Source organism: Chrysemys picta, chromosome 2 (genome assembly GCF_011386835.1).
Source record: "Chrysemys picta bellii isolate R12L10 chromosome 2, ASM1138683v2, whole genome shotgun sequence".
Taxonomy (NCBI): domain Eukaryota; kingdom Metazoa; phylum Chordata; order Testudines; family Emydidae; genus Chrysemys; species Chrysemys picta.
In genome coordinates this window covers 117,724,575-117,739,869 of record NC_088792.1, presented here as the reverse complement: position 1 = coordinate 117,739,869, position 15,295 = coordinate 117,724,575, and the positions used below count along the sequence as shown (strand labels likewise).

The window sequence follows — 15,295 nt, the reverse complement described above, 5'->3', positions numbered from 1 at the left end:
ACCTGACCCAGAGCCAGAAGTAGTCATATCATAAATTAAATCTTTTAAAGTAGTTCCTTCTGATATAAAAGGGCGATCCAATGAGGGATCCTCTTCACTTGGTACACGATGATGTATGACAGTACGATTATGGCAGATATACAGAATCAACATTAGTGAAATGCAAACAAAACAGACTGGTCCAGCAATGATAGCTGCCAATTCCACAGGTCCCAGATTAGAAGAGGATTCTCCGGAAGTAGGGACTAAAAATGGAGGTAAAAGAAAAAAAAAAAAGTAATGTTACTATTTTGTAACAGCAAATATGTTTTTAAACAAAGGATTCATTTTTTAGTATTTGTGGCAGTATATTGCATCAGATAATGGTCTTTGAAGAACTGTTTTAATGCATTTTGTTTCAGTAAAACAACACTGAGTCTTAACTCAGCTCTTTGAGACTCATTGGTATATATTATGGAGACTGAAGCTACATACATTGAAGTACAGGGCAGTTAGAAAGATTTACACACACATTTAATGCAAGCCATGAAGCATGATGATACAAGAGACTTAAGTAATTCTGTACTTAGTGGTTTATTTCTTGATCTACACTTTCAAAATAATTTAGAAAGTCTGATGGATGCTCTGGTCTGCCCTCATAGAATCAGAATCATAGCTCTGGAAGGGACCTTAAGAGGTCATCTAGTCCAGCCCCTTGTACTCACAGCAGGACTGAAGTATTATCTAGACCATCCCTGACAGCTCTTAAAAATCTCCAGTGATGGAGATTCCACAACCTTCCTAGGTAAGTTATTCTATTCCAGTGGTTAACTAAACCACCCTTTCAGCAATTTAAGTCCATTGCTTCTTGTCCTATCCTCAGAGGTTAAGGAGAACAATTTTTCTCTCTCCTCCTTTTTAACAATCTTTTATGTCCCCTCTCAGACTTTTCTTCTCCAGACTACACAAACCCATTCCCCCCCCCCCCCACAAATCTTCCCACATTGGTCATATTTTCTAGACCTTTAATCATTTGTATTGCTTTTCTCTGGACTTTCTCCAATTTGGCCACATCTTTAATGAAATAGGGTGCCCAGAACTGGACACAATACTCCAGTTGAGGCCTAATCAGCACGGAGTAGAGCAGAAGAATTACTGCTCATGTCTTGCTTACAACACTCCTGCTACTACATCCCAGAATGACGTTTGCTTTTTTGCAACAGCGTTACACTGTTGATTCATTTAGTTTGTGATCCACTATGATCCCCCAGATCCTTTCTGCAGTACTCCTCATTATGCAGTCATTTCCCATTTTGTGTGTGCACAATTGATTATTCATTCCTAAGTGAAGTACTTGGCATTTGCATCTATTGAATTTCATCCTATTTACTTCAGACAATTTCTCCGGATCATTTTGAATTTTAATCTTATCCTCCAAAGCACTTGCAACCTCTCCCAGCTTGGTATCATCTGTAAACTTTGTAAGTGTACTCTGAGGAAGATATTGAACAGAACGAGACCCAGAACTGATCTCTGCGGGACCCCACTTGATATGCCCTTCCAGCTAAACTCGGAACCACTGATGATTACTCTCTGGGAACAGTTTTCAAACCAGTTAAGCACCCACCTTATAGTAACTCCATCTAGACTGTATTTCCCTACTTTGTTATGAGAAGGTCATACCAGAGCCTTACTAAAGTCAAGAGATCTCACATCTACCACTTCCCTTCCCCATCCACAAGGCTTGTTACCCCTGTCAAAAAAAAGCTATCAGGTTGGTTTGACACCATTTGTTCTTGACAAATCCATGCTGTTACTTATCACCTTATCTTCTAGGTGTTTGCAAATTGATTGCTTCATTATTTTCCGGGTACTGAAGTTAAGCTGACTGGTCTGTAATTCCCCAGTTGTCCTTATTTCCCTTTTTATAGATGGGCACTGTATTTTCTCTTTTTCAGTCCTCTGGAATCTCTCCCGTCTTCCATGACTTTTCAAAGATAAATTGCTAGTGCCTCATATCTCCTCAGTCAGCTCCTTCAACATTCTAGGGTGCATTTCATCAGGCCCTGGTGACTTTAAGACATTTAACTTGTCTAAGTAATTTTTAACTTGTTTTTTCCCCTATTTCAGCCTCTGATCCTACCTCATTTTCATTAGCATTCACTATGTTAGACATTCAATTGCTACTAACCTTTTTGGTGATAAACAAAAAAAGGCATTTAGCACTTCTGCCATTTCCACATTTTCTGTTATTGTTTTCCCTCCCTCATGTTTACTTGTACTCAGTTTAGTTTCCTTAACCTTTATAATGAGCTTCATTGATTTTGTTGGGGAATTACTTTAAAAACCAAAAACCTTTACCTGGCGTTGGAATTTGAAGTTCTCTTTTATTGCAGTAGTCTGTGACACAGCAGTAAGGCCTAGTAACAACTCCATTCTTTGATGAGTGGGCACAAACAAATGGCCTGTCTCGTGGAATCAGATCAACTTCTGCTATGCACATACTATTGTGTATGTCTCGGTCTTGAGCCCGTGTTACTGAGACAAAGCAGAGCCCATCCGTCACACATGTAAAGTTGTCTTTTGTACAAAGATGGCAAAAACACTGTAATGCTGTATTAAAAAGAAAAGAGGTTGCAGTAGTTATGTTAAGCAACGTTAGTTTTTGAAGTTTCATAGTTCTAAGTGGCAGAAACATTTTCCCTGATGCCACTTTTCGAAGCTATGTACTGCATCATAACACAAAATTCAAACATGATGCCTCTTAATAGGCTAACAAAATAAGGGAGCGGGAAAGAGGATTATAACAGGAAGCTTGCTTCAACTTTGACTACGTATAGATGAACAATCTCCACACACACACACACACACACACACACACACACACACACCCACCCCAAACAAAATAACCACACCACAGATACATTCAGGTCATGGGTGTTGGAAGTTTACTAAAAAATAGAAAGGTGAACTATTTTGAAGTTTACTGTAACGTATACTACAACAATGCATCACCTAAAGCATTAAGAACCCAATCCTGTTGCTTCTGAAGTCAACAGGAGTTTTGCATTTGTTTCAATGGAAACAAAAGCACATCATTAGTTTGGAAGATCCACCATGCAATGTTAGCCACATGTCATGCATTAAAGCAACATTGTATTTCCCAACAGTTTAAAGACCTTTAGCCCTTGGGTGGGGAGCATATAAAGGCCTTATCCAACTCCCATTTAACTCAATGGGATCACTCCTTTTGACTTTAATGGGAGTTAGATTGGGTCCTTGCTGTGAGGCTACAGAAGGAAACTTCCATATCTAGAGTACAGGCATTACAACAGCACACCTATAGTGCTATAGTTATGCTACTATAGCACCAGTAGTGTAGACAAAAGCCCTCCCCCCCCCCCCTATATAGCGGTAGATAGTTTGACTGAAGCATATGTACACACCTGGGGTTAGGGCTGTGAAATTTTCAAGGAAGCCTACTATGTTTATCTATGTTTATGCATAGAAGGGCTATAAAGGGAAAAATTGCTATTGACCAAAAGACAGCCAGCTAAAGGAGAATTCAGTATCAACATCCCTCTCCCATCTATTTCTTGGGAGCGCATGTGAGAGAGAGCGTGCGCGAGTGAGCGCGCATGCATGCTACAGGTTCAAGTTTGTGCCTTGGATAACATTTCTCTTTAGGTCCTTCCAGGATCTTGCCAAGGAACTCCAGCAAAGAGGTCGGTGAAGAATTACTATTTCAAAAGTAAAAAAGTTTAAGTTTCATGCCATCTGTATAAAAAGACACAATGAAGGACAAAAACAAAGGATCTTTGTTTGCGAGCACACCTTTAATGAAACATGCACTTGTCTCAATTACATCAGTTAGTACAAGTGAAAGCTTAAAACATTCATGGACAAAATCCAAAGGGTAGAAGACACACCAAGTAGTAATGAAGAGCAGGGATAACCAGATGTGATAGCAGACAACTAGAAAAAACTGAAGCACTGTGCCTTGAAGTACACCTCTACCTCGATAGAATGCTGTCCTCGGGAGCAAAAAAAAAAAAAAAACCAACCAAAAAAACCCCAACTTACTGCGTTATAGGTGAAACGGCGTTATATTGATCTTGCTTTGATCCACCCAAGTGCGCAGCCCCACCCCACCCCAGAGCACTGCTTTACCGCATTATTGCGAATTCGTGTTATATCAGGTCGCATTATATCGAGGTAGCGGTGTATTCCTCACTTCTCTTCAAATGGTACACTCACGTTTAGTTCTGAAGTGTAAAGTATGAAAGAGAATTAAAGTAAATGTATTAAAAATTACGGGACTGGAGGGATTGATCATTCAAGAAGATTAGAATAACTTAGGACCCAATCCGATCCTCTGCCCATGGATCTCATCCCACCTACATGGAGGGATGCTGGATGCTTCCATGGCAGTGTTCCCATCTTCCCCTGAACAGCATAAAGAACTTTGGGTGGTAGGGGAAGATGAAAGGAGAATTAGATGGAGCAGTGTTCCCTTCTCTCCCTGCCTGCCTGCCTCTCCCTCCCCCAAGCCCCCCCAAGCTGTATTTAAAGGAATACAGAGTCTGGGCATTCTCTTTTCCACCAAACTTCTTCCAAGGTAGGGAATCCCGCTTTAAAGGGAGTCTCATGTGAGGCCATGGAAAAGGGAGGCCCTATGGTAGGAAAGAGGGGAATCTGAGGATGCCCTGAAATCCATGGGGGTTAGCCCTGCAGGTCAATCCAAGGGAAGGCTTACAGTATGGCAAGAACTCTGTTCAGATTGAGAAACAGGGCCGCCCTGAGGATTCAGGGGGCCTGGGACAAATTAATTTCAGGGGCCCCTTCCATAAAAAAAAGTTGCAATACTATATTCTCGTGAGGGACCCTGCGGGGCCCAGGGGAAATTGCCCCACTTGCCTCATCCTGCCAAGCAGCCCTGGGAAAAATAAACATTTAAAAACCTTCCGCATCTCGGCATTCTCAGCATCAGCTAGTGCTAAAAGGCATGGAAGCTCATTAAAAGGGTTGGACAAATTTTCCGTCAAAACTTTTTTTGGATCGAAAACTAGGGGTTTTTTAAAAGCAGAAAAAAATTCACGGACAATGTCTGCTTTCCTTCAAAAAAAATTTTTTTTTTTTAATTGAAAAGCTGAAATTAGTCTGCCAAAACCTGAACATGGTATGGGGTTTCAGAAGTGTGTGGCCAAATAGTTGCTGCTTGCTGTGTTTGATTGTTTAAAGAAACAATAAAAAAAAACTGCTTTAAAAAAAATCCAAAACTTTTGAACCATCTCAGCTTGTGACCAAACGCCTGAGCCCATCCAGTCAGAGATTTTCCCAGGTTTCTGATACTCTGCTGGCTTCTTTGACTCATATCTGTCTCCATAACTTCGGGTTCATTTAAGTTAGAACATAAGAATGGCCATACTGGGTCAGACCAAAGTTCCATCCAGCCCAGTATCCTGTCTACTGACAGTGACCAATGCCAAGTGCCCCAGAGGGAGTGAACCTAACAGGTAATGATCAAGTGATCTCTCTCCTGCCATCCATCTCCACCCTCTGACAAACCAGAGGCTAGGGACACCATTCCTTACTTATCCTGGCTAATAGCCATTAATGGACTTAACCTCCATGCATTTATCTATTTCCTAGAGACTGGCTCCATGGGGTCCCTCACAAACTGGAGACTGTTACTGTTGGTTTGTCTTTAGTATAGACTATGTACATACTCCACGAACTGAGCATTTGAGCTTGCTCCAGAATCTGGAAGGAGCCTATGTTGTGAAAACTGAAATGCTCAAAACAGCACATGCATGTGAATTAAATTAAATTGCTAAAATTAAATTAACCCAGGGGGTCATGAGCTGTCAGCCTCCACCTCAAACCCTGCTTTGCCTCCAGCATTTATAATAGTGTTACATTTATAAAGGGGGGGGGGGGGGGTGGTCGCACCCAGAGGTTTGCTATGTGAAAGGGGTCACCAGTACAAAAGTTTGAGAACCACTGAATTAACCCCTCTGGAGTCTTGGGGAATGTGTGTGTGTGGGGGGGTCTACTTGGTAGTGTTGGGAAGGAGATAGGTGGTGTAGGATATTGCTCTTCTCATGTGATCCCTCCCCCATGGCTCTCTTGACTCTATCACTGTTAATCTAAAGTGGCTAATTTTAAATGAAGCTACCCTCCCCTGACATGAATCTCCCTATGGCACTGAAATTAAATGTAGACTATAATTTGGCATTTGAGAAGTGAAAGGGATGGTAGCCCTAAGGGAAAAGATAACAGCTTGGCTCTTTGTAGCTATCTGCAATCCTCAAATTGCTGAATGAGCTTTAGGATAGGAAAGGCTGTGCCTCCCCAAACAGCCTGGCCCTGCCCCCTATCCGACCCCCACCCACTTCCTGTCCCCACAACTGCCTCCCTCAGAATCCCCGACCCATCCTGCTCCTTGTCCCCTGACCTCCCCTGAGACCCCACCCCCCACAAACCCCCCCAACTCCTATCCCCCCCCCCCAGTCCTGACAGACCCCCGGAACGACCATGATCCAACCCCCCGTTCCCTGACCACCCCTCCCCCCCAAACCTCTGCCCCCTCCCTGTCCGTCCCCAGGACTCCCTGCGCCCCTTATCCAACCCCCCCAGCCCCGGCCCCCTTACCATGCCACTTATTTCCTCCCCCCCCCCCCCCCCCGAGCCTCAGCGCGTCGCATCCAGGAGCAGCCCTGGACAGCGCTGCAGCGGCGTGGCTCCAGCGGGACCTAAGCTCCCACCGCTCAGCAGCAGCTCGCAGCCCCCTCCCCTTACCACGTGGCTCTGAGCGGGAGGAGCTCAGGCCCCGCTGGAGCCACACCACTTTAGCTCTGTCCAGGACCACTCCTGGGCGCGGCGTGCTGAGGGATTGGGGGAAGGCGGAGGCAGGGGGAACCTCAGATGTTCTCGTGGGGACCCCTGCGGGGCCCGGTGCAAAATTGCCCCACGTGTGCCCTCCCCAGGCGGCCCTGTTGAGAAACGCTAGTCTCCCGTTAATTCTGTATAGTATAGGATAAAAAACACATAATGAGACCAGATTTCACGGTCCGGGATGAGTTTTTTATGGCTGTGAATTTGATAGATCCCTACTCATGGAGCTTGAATCTAGTCTTAGCCAAGCTGATGGATTCCCCCCTTTGAGCATCTGGTGATATGCTCCATATTGCACTTCTCTATGAAGGTGGCATTTTTGGTGGCCGTTCTGTCAGTCAGAAGAGGGGGGGAATTGAGGGTGCTTGGTGTCCGATTTTCTGCATACAGTTTTCTACACAAAGTTTACCTTCATCTTCACCCAAGGCTTCTAACTAAGGAGGTTTCCGGTTTTCATATTAATGAATGAGGCTTTGTGAAAAAACTCAGCGAAGGTGAGGAGAGATTTCATATTCTAGATGTTCAAGTTTTCTTTTAATCTCGACTGGACTAAGCCTTTTGGGTCTTAACACAGCTGTTCATCATGTTTGCACGCACAATGAAAGGCTGTCCATTATCCACCTGACTATCCAGTTGTATTTGGTTATGTTACTAGTTGGCTACCATGATGCATCTGGATAGAGCACTGGGTCATTTGACTAGGTCCTCAGAAGATTGTGGCCTTTCTGGATTACTTTCCCACATTAGACATTTGCAGAATGGCATTCTGATCATTAGTCAGATGTTTTGCCTCTTTGTATGCAATCTCTCAGTGGTCTAGAGATTATGCCAGTTTTGGATGAGTGTTCCTCCAATCCCTGTCCTAATAGATTCCAAGCCCACCTCCAGTTTGGATTACTTGAGTCACCTACACTAGAATGAGAATGTGCAATCGTTCACAGAAGAAGTTACTAACCTTTCTGTAACTGTTGCTCTTCGAAATGTGTTTCACGTGTCCATTCTATGATTCGCTTTTCTTCCCCCTTTCTATCAGCATCTTTCTGGAAGGGACTGAGGTGGGTCAGGAGTGGCTCCACCCTTTATGCCTGCATGCATGAGGCAGTGTAGGGTGCTTGTGCTGCCCCGATAGATACCATTATGGGGGAAAAACAGTGGGGAAGAGGCAGGGGGAAATAGAGGGTTGTATCCCACTTCAACCATCTTTAGAACCCCATGCATCTAGTGATATGGGCCCAAGTACAAAGGAAATAGGATAGGCGCTATTGGGGGGCGGGGGGAGGAGAGGGAAAGAGGCCATGCAGCAAGCTGCAGAGTCAGCTGCATGTAGATCAGCCTGCAAAGCTATTCTGGAAATTAACTTGCCCTCCTCCACCAATCACCTGAAATTCTTGTTTTGTCTCATCTAGAAGCTTGTAAAACTTCAAAACTGCATATCACAGGGTAAAATTGTAGAGCTCCTGCAGAGCTTGTTGGTTTGCAATATGAAGCTATTACCCTCCTGTGGAATAAAGCTTCCTTCCAAAGAGGTCTAGTTTCTTTGCCTCCTTTTAGTTTGTTGGTGTCAATGCATCCCCTTTCATTAGCTGCAGATACTACCAGAAAGCCCAGAGGGGGACTGTTGTCAAAAAAAAAGTTTGACCTGTTAAGAGGGGATATAATACCTTCTTTCTGCTCTTTTTGCAGTAGGTGGCAGAGATGCTAGAGTCTGCCATAAAACCTTAGTAGACTCTAGAATAGCCATAATAGGCAGAGCTCTCCTCAATGGAGGCACTAATATTAAAGTGTCCACAAGCCTGTTGGACTTTTCCTGGACCTGCTCTGGATGAGTGTCCAGAGCCAAAGCCATGTGTCACAACTCCTCCTACTCAGCTTTGGGGGTCATTTGGTGGTGGAGAAATAGGCTCTGCCATGACAGCCTCATCAGGAGATGAGGAGGAGGATGCCAATGGCTCTTGGGGATGATCCTATTGCAACTCTTCTCAGGATAGCTTGTGAGACGGCTCCTATCCCTGCAGATGCCAGGACCACTATTGAGGGTGAACTGCCTATGGCACTGACATTCTTAGCAACCAGCAGAGGAAGTAGGTTGGGAAGGATGTGGGGGTGCTCTGGATTGAGAAGGGAACCCCAACAGATTCCAAAAAGGCCACTGACATGACCCTGGTCCAAATGTGAGCAGACCAAGGGTCGTTGTGGTATGCTCAATGCTGGAGCTGAGGCTGAAATCAGGGTGGGCAGGCATTGCACACAGGCTGCTGGATGTGTCCAGGCTGACATGCACATGAACACTTCAGAATCTGAAGAATCCACTCCTTCAGATCCTGGATGTGCTATCCTCATCAATACCAGAGAAGCAGGCTCAGATTCTGGAAAAGGGATACCAGCGAGATCTGTGGCTTTCCCCTAGACAGCACCATTTTAATCAGTACGCTAATTGTCAAATCCAGTAGTCCCCCATGGTGCAGAGGGTAGCTGTGTTGGTACCTTCAGTGCTGGTGCCAAGCGAGAATAGTGAATTGCAGGGAAAGGCAGTACCAAGAGATACAACAACTCTCTCATAGCCACAAACTCCTCAGGAGCAGAAAGCACTGGGAAGTCATTCTGATTTTGTGGCACCAGGATCTGAGGTAACAGTGAAGCAACTCCCAAAGTGCCTGATCTCAACAGGCCTGACCTGGGCTCTGCAGTCAGTTGATTTCCCGTTTTGAGGCTCATTTTGGGGAGCACCTCCTTTCTGAGTCCAGCTCCAAGTCCTTGGTAGAGCCTCCGATCTTGAGGGACTGCTACTGAGTCCTTAGATGACATGCAGTACCTCTTTGGCATGAATTAAATCCATCCGTCTTGGACAGCCAAAGCAGGAAGAACACTGCTGACGACACTCGGTACCCAGACTGGGGTGTGTGTGACTCTGATGGAGGAAGGAGCATGATTCCAATAGCCCGTACTTCAGTCTAAGTGCCCTGTTCTTTTTGGATCGGGATTTTAACCTTTTACAGCTAACTGCACCTGTCCCTATCGTGAGGCTCTCCCAAGCACGTAAAGCAGCTGGGGTGTGGTCACTAACCATCTCTGGCTTGCCACAAGAGTCTGAAGCCTAGAGAATGAGGCATAACTCCAAAACCAAGACCATTATCAGGAGGAAATGTCAAAAACCATTATTAAAAAAAACAAACCACCACACACACCGCACACCTCAGCTAAGCCAAAAACTAACTACTCTACACCAATGGGTACAAACTATAAGATCTATAATGAGATAGAGAAGATACTTGCACAGGCAATAGAAAAGAACCAAGGGGGAGGGGAGGTCGGAGGCAGCTCCACCCTTTATGCCTATGTACAGTGCGTAAGGCAAGTGATACCAAGTGATATCGCTTTCAAAGTGAATTTTGGGTGGTGACCCGACTACCTAAATGCTGTCTAAAAAGGTAGTCAGCCCTTCTTCCTAGGCTCTCAAAGCATTCTATGAACTCAGCAAGACTCAACATCCTTATGAAAAGGGTAGTTATCTCTATTTTACAAATAAGAAAACATGCATAAAAGTTACCATGGACACCACAGGCAGCAGTAGTACTGGGGCCTCAGCACCCTGACTCGAATCATGTGGGACAGGAAGCTCCAGAGCTTCCTCCTGGGGCCAAGCTTTTAAAAGTCTCTTAGAACAGAAGCAGGACTTCACAAACCAAGTTGATAGCACCAGGCCACTAATCTGGATTTTTAGTTTTGCCAGGAACTGAGAACATAAGGGAGAAAAGGAAAGACGGCCGTGGTGTCTAAAGGAAAGGAGAATGTAGCAAAATTACACTAAGAAAAATTCTTAATTGGAGAAGAAAAAGAGGTTATCGAGGGCAATAACTTTTAAAAGATAACTCAGAATAGGGAAGGGAATTAATAAGTTTTATAAATAAAATATGCAAGATGAAAACGAGGTATGTGCAAATAACGACAGCCAATATGAGCTGCAACAGTGTTTAAGTGGTGAACTCTTTGGGGCAAGTATTGGTCTTTTTTTTTCTTTTTAAAAATAGAGCTCCCATAGAAATCAGGGTATTTATAACTTATGAAAAATGACTTACTGAAGGTCATAAAGTATCTAAATTGACAGCCCTAGGTATATCATACACAGGACAACTTTCATAATGTGACCCATTTTATACTCCTTTCTCAGCCAAAACTTCCAATGAAAGAGCATTTCTCATAAAGAATAAGTACAGAAGAGAACTGGTTTACTAAGCCACTAATTGTAAACGTTAACAAGTTACAAGAAGTCACTCAGAGGGTTCCAACTAAAGAGGAAGAAACATGGTTCTCTTTGCAGTGCCGATGCCAAGAAATGGGTCATCCAACTTCACAATTAACTACTCCCAAGACAGCGTTCAAACCAGATAAATAAATGATCTGAGGTCTTGTTTCTAACTTGATATCGTACATGTATTATTCTGTTTTCATCTGTGTTTTTGTGAACCAGAAGAAAGTTAAACTTTAAAAACAGACACCCTTAGTTCTGTTACGTTTCTTGGATTACCTCTGTGAAAGAAAGCAATAGCAAGGTGTCTTTAAAAACATTTAAAATTTAAAAATTCACACATACTCTTCCATCTGCTTCCCCACACTAATACAGGTTCTCTCTCCCCATCCCCAATAAGCTCTCTAATGGGAGAGATCAGAGTTTTAGTAACATGAATTTATATGTTCTGCTATCATCTTAAAAACAAAAACAAAACAACACTTATCTACCAGTTTTATTTCAAACAAGAAAATGATAATTCACTTAACTGCTATGTGTGGTTCCTAGATTAGGTCTAGGCAACACTAAAAAGAAAAGAGTTAGAAAACAACTTCTTTTACAGGAATATTTCTATTCAGGCACTGTTGCTGAGGCATGTGAAAAATACCCCTGAATGACACTTTTTGTCAAAAGCACCGATGTGGACAGTGTTTCAACAGCCGAAGCTACTGCCCCTCATTTGGGGTGATTTTATTGTGTCATTAGGAGAGTTCTCTCTGGGTGACAAACAGTGGCTACTGCAGCCGCACAGCCACACCACTGTAAGGTGCACAGTGTAGATATAGTCTAAGTGATAGCCCAAAGTTTGAAAACCAAATCTAGTACAAAACAGACACAGGGTTCAATTCTTAGGTTTAGTACTTGTATAGGACTAGCACAGGGGTAGGCAACCTATGGTATGCGAGCTGATTTTCAATGGCACTCACACTGCCTACGTCCTGGCCACCGCTCTGGGGAGGCTCTGCATTTTAATTTAAAATTAAATTAAACTTCTTAAACATTTTGAAACCTTATTTACTTTACATACAATAGTTTAATTATATATTATAGAAAGAGACCTTCTAAAAAGGCTTAAATATATTACTGGCAAGCAAAACCTTAAATTAAAGTGAATAAACCAAGACTTGGCACACCACTTCTGAAAGGTTGCTGGCCCCTGGACTAGAGTGTCATTATGGCTGACCGCCATAAAAATTACATTATAGGCAGAATAACTCTGAAAACTGTACCTTCTCTGCAATGATCAGAAAGCATACATACAAATGTTTTCTACTATCACTATCTTTTCTTGATCATTCAGCACACATTAATGAAGCCGGTGACTTAGAAAGATCTCACTTTCTACAGGATCACTTACGGCATTCTGTTTCAGCTGAGCCACTGTCACTTACGCACTTATCAACCTGTATGCCCAGGGAAAGGTTCAGAGCTCAGAGTGGTCTTTCTTTCTTGTAAATATTGTCTAGCAGATAGAATTATTTTCTACATAATGTAAACTTGAAACAGCCACAGTTATGAAGATTAAGTTGCTCAAAAGCTGCTATGTCTGTCCAAGAAAGCCAGAAGCAACAAGGTATTTAACTTCATGCTTCCTTCATGGCTTCCATGTCACAAAACCTTCATTTTCCTCAAAATAACTTGTCCTCATTGTGCAAGACAACTTTAGGCAGAATACAAATTACACTATTATTGCTCAAGGTTAAGTTTAAGATGTTACTCATCTTCTGCAGAGAAACCATAAACAATTTAGGTAAAACCCAGACTGTAAGGCAGGTCTCAGAGTCACATACCACCTAACACTGATTGCAAAAGAAAAAAGTCTTGAAGCTTTCCAAGTTTCAATTTAAGAAAAAAGGGTAACAAAAGTTACAAAATGTATGCAATATACTAGAAGTACTGCTTTTTTGCCTAAGAAGTAACTCAGTAAAATAAAAAAAAGAATATGCATATGGATTTTATGTATGTATGTATGTACATACACACACTGTGTTCATTATTGTAATTTGCTGGGTTACAGAAAGCAGGTATATGAAGATTATGTAATTAAGCAGGTCTATGGCTGTTAATAAATATCTCATTTAGTAATGTTAAAACAAAGTACCACTACCAAACATATCACATTTGCTATTTGGAGAATTCAAGGCACAATTTTGCTATTGTCTTTAGTTCCCTAAAATCACAAAGCAGCTCCTGTAATATCCTTCACATATATTGTTCTGACATGAGACCTACAGCAGGAGTCTGCTGGGGGAGAGAGTGAGCCCAAAGAGCCAGGTAATCATTTTAGTATGCTGTACTTATTTACAAAATGCGTATTTTGTACCGTTTGGGAACAAATATAAGGTGCTTAAGTACAAGGCACAGATTTGCAACTTAAACAGTATTTAACCTAACCAATCACCCAAGCCAGATCTGATCACATATCTGGTGTGCGTGAGCACCTAATACCAGCGTATTGCAAGCGGATGTCTAACTGAGCTAGAACAAGTGACTCTACTTCAGGAGACTCAAGAAAAAGTGTTTTTACCTTCCCTAGCTGGAACATGCAACATGTAGTTCCACCGCTGATGCGAACTCAACTCCCCTCCCCACATTTGTAAATCACATTGAAACAGTTACATTGTGACAACAAGCCAGCAGCACATAATGGATTTTCCCCGTTTCGGTTACAAAGACGGGATACCTCGGACAGGAGGCGAAAGTTTTCAGGAAAGACATTTTATCCAACTGGCCCAAGTCTTTATATCAGGGTCAAAGGGTCTGCTCCAGCCACCCAAACCCCAGATCACGAGTAGGGAACGAGAGCGAATGTTGCCAGGGCGGTCACAGCCGAGCCGGGTCCAGCACGCCCGGGCTCGCCAGACCCCCTCGGCCGGGAGCAGAGACGCTGGGGGCAGGCGGCTCCTTTCCGCGGCGGTGGGTCAGGACCGGATGCAGCGCGTGACGTGAGGCGCTCGCGGCGCTGCCCCGGGACAGGGGCGCAGATAGCGGGTTACAAGACTGCGGGTGCAGCCGCCGGAAGGGGACGGCCCCCGGCGCGCTCGGTGCCCTTTTCACCCCGCTCCCGGACAGCGGAGGGAGGAGCCGCTGCGGACCCCCCGGAGCCCCGCCATGGGATCGGCCCGGCCCGGCCGTTTCTCAACGGCATCAGGGGCTCCTCGCGGCTGCTCTGCGCGGGCCCAGAGCCGCCGGGCTCGGCCAACAAAGGCAGGCGAGCTCCGGGCTCCGCCCGACCGGCCCCTGCGCCATGTTGTTGAAAGGAGCCGGCGGGGACCCGCGGAGCCGCCTCCCCGCCCCGTTACTCACCCGCCGCCCCCGGCAGCAGCAGCGCCGCGGCCGCCAGCCAGAGGAAGGCCCAGGGCCGCGGAGGGGCCGTTAGCTCCATGGCGCCGCCCGCTCGCGCCGAGGTTCAGCCTCCCGTCGTCCCCGCCGCCGCTTCTCAGACTCACTCGCCCTTGCGGCCACTATATAATGTAACTGACACACAGGCGCCTCCTGATTGGCCGCCCCCGCCCCTAGCCCCGCCTCCTAGGCAGCTGCAGACATTCCGAACAACAACAAGAGTCTGGAGAATACAACCGGCTCGGCGCGAGGCCAAGTGGGAGGGGCGGGGAGCGTGAAGCGGGGTGAGTGACACAGGGGAGCGTCTCCCTCCCCCTGGGCGGGCGCGCGCGCGCGCGCGGACAAGGGTCCAGCCAGTCTGTCCCTGCGCTGTGGGACCGGCCGTAGGGCACGTGCGAGGGCTGGGGCGCTTTGCGCTCGGGCGGAATGTGGACGCGATAGAGCCACATCTGCCCTGCCGGTCCCTCCTGCTCACACGGACCGAGGCAGGGAGCTCGCTCCGCCTTCAGCCTGAGCCAAGGGAGCCAAAGCCGGGCCTGGTACTGGGCAGTGGAGCAGGGCCGCCGGAGTTAAGTAAGGAGGCGACAGAGATGGAGCAGGGCTGGAGGCTACCCTGGGAACACGCTGAACAGAGGGGGGAGAGATTGTGCACACCCAGCCAGTAAAGCTTTCAGCAGTGCTTGAGCACTCTCTAAACAGGACAGCACCCAGAGAACTTTCCCCCTAACGTAGGAAGAGCCCAGCATCATAGCAAATCAGATTTACAGAAAGCAAGGAAATTCCTGAATA

General features: G+C 45.2%; 1 protein-coding gene across 6 annotated transcripts in view; it reads right to left on the bottom strand.

Annotated features, from left to right (window-relative positions):
- Positions 1 to 14,643, bottom strand: part of TGFBR1 (transforming growth factor beta receptor 1) — a 71,654-nt gene extending 57,011 nt beyond the window's left edge. For 2 of the 6 annotated variants that reach the window (XR_010598481.1, XM_065584087.1), the window contains exons 1-3: positions 14,471 to 14,642; positions 2,341 to 2,592; positions 3 to 245 (exon numbers count right to left, since the gene is read on the bottom strand). Coding sequence is in view for 4 of the 6 variants with exons in the window: in XM_065584087.1 (XP_065440159.1) it covers positions 3 to 245; positions 2,341 to 2,592; positions 14,471 to 14,549 (574 nt within the window). In the remaining 2 variants the exon portion in view is untranslated. Of the gene's footprint in view, positions 1 to 2; positions 246 to 2,340; positions 2,593 to 13,847; positions 14,444 to 14,470 lie in introns of those variants that run through there. The other 4 variants (XR_010598480.1, XM_065584086.1, XM_005292628.5 and 1 more) reach the window with 3 other exon arrangements.
- Positions 14,644 to 15,295: the final 652 nt, after the last annotated feature.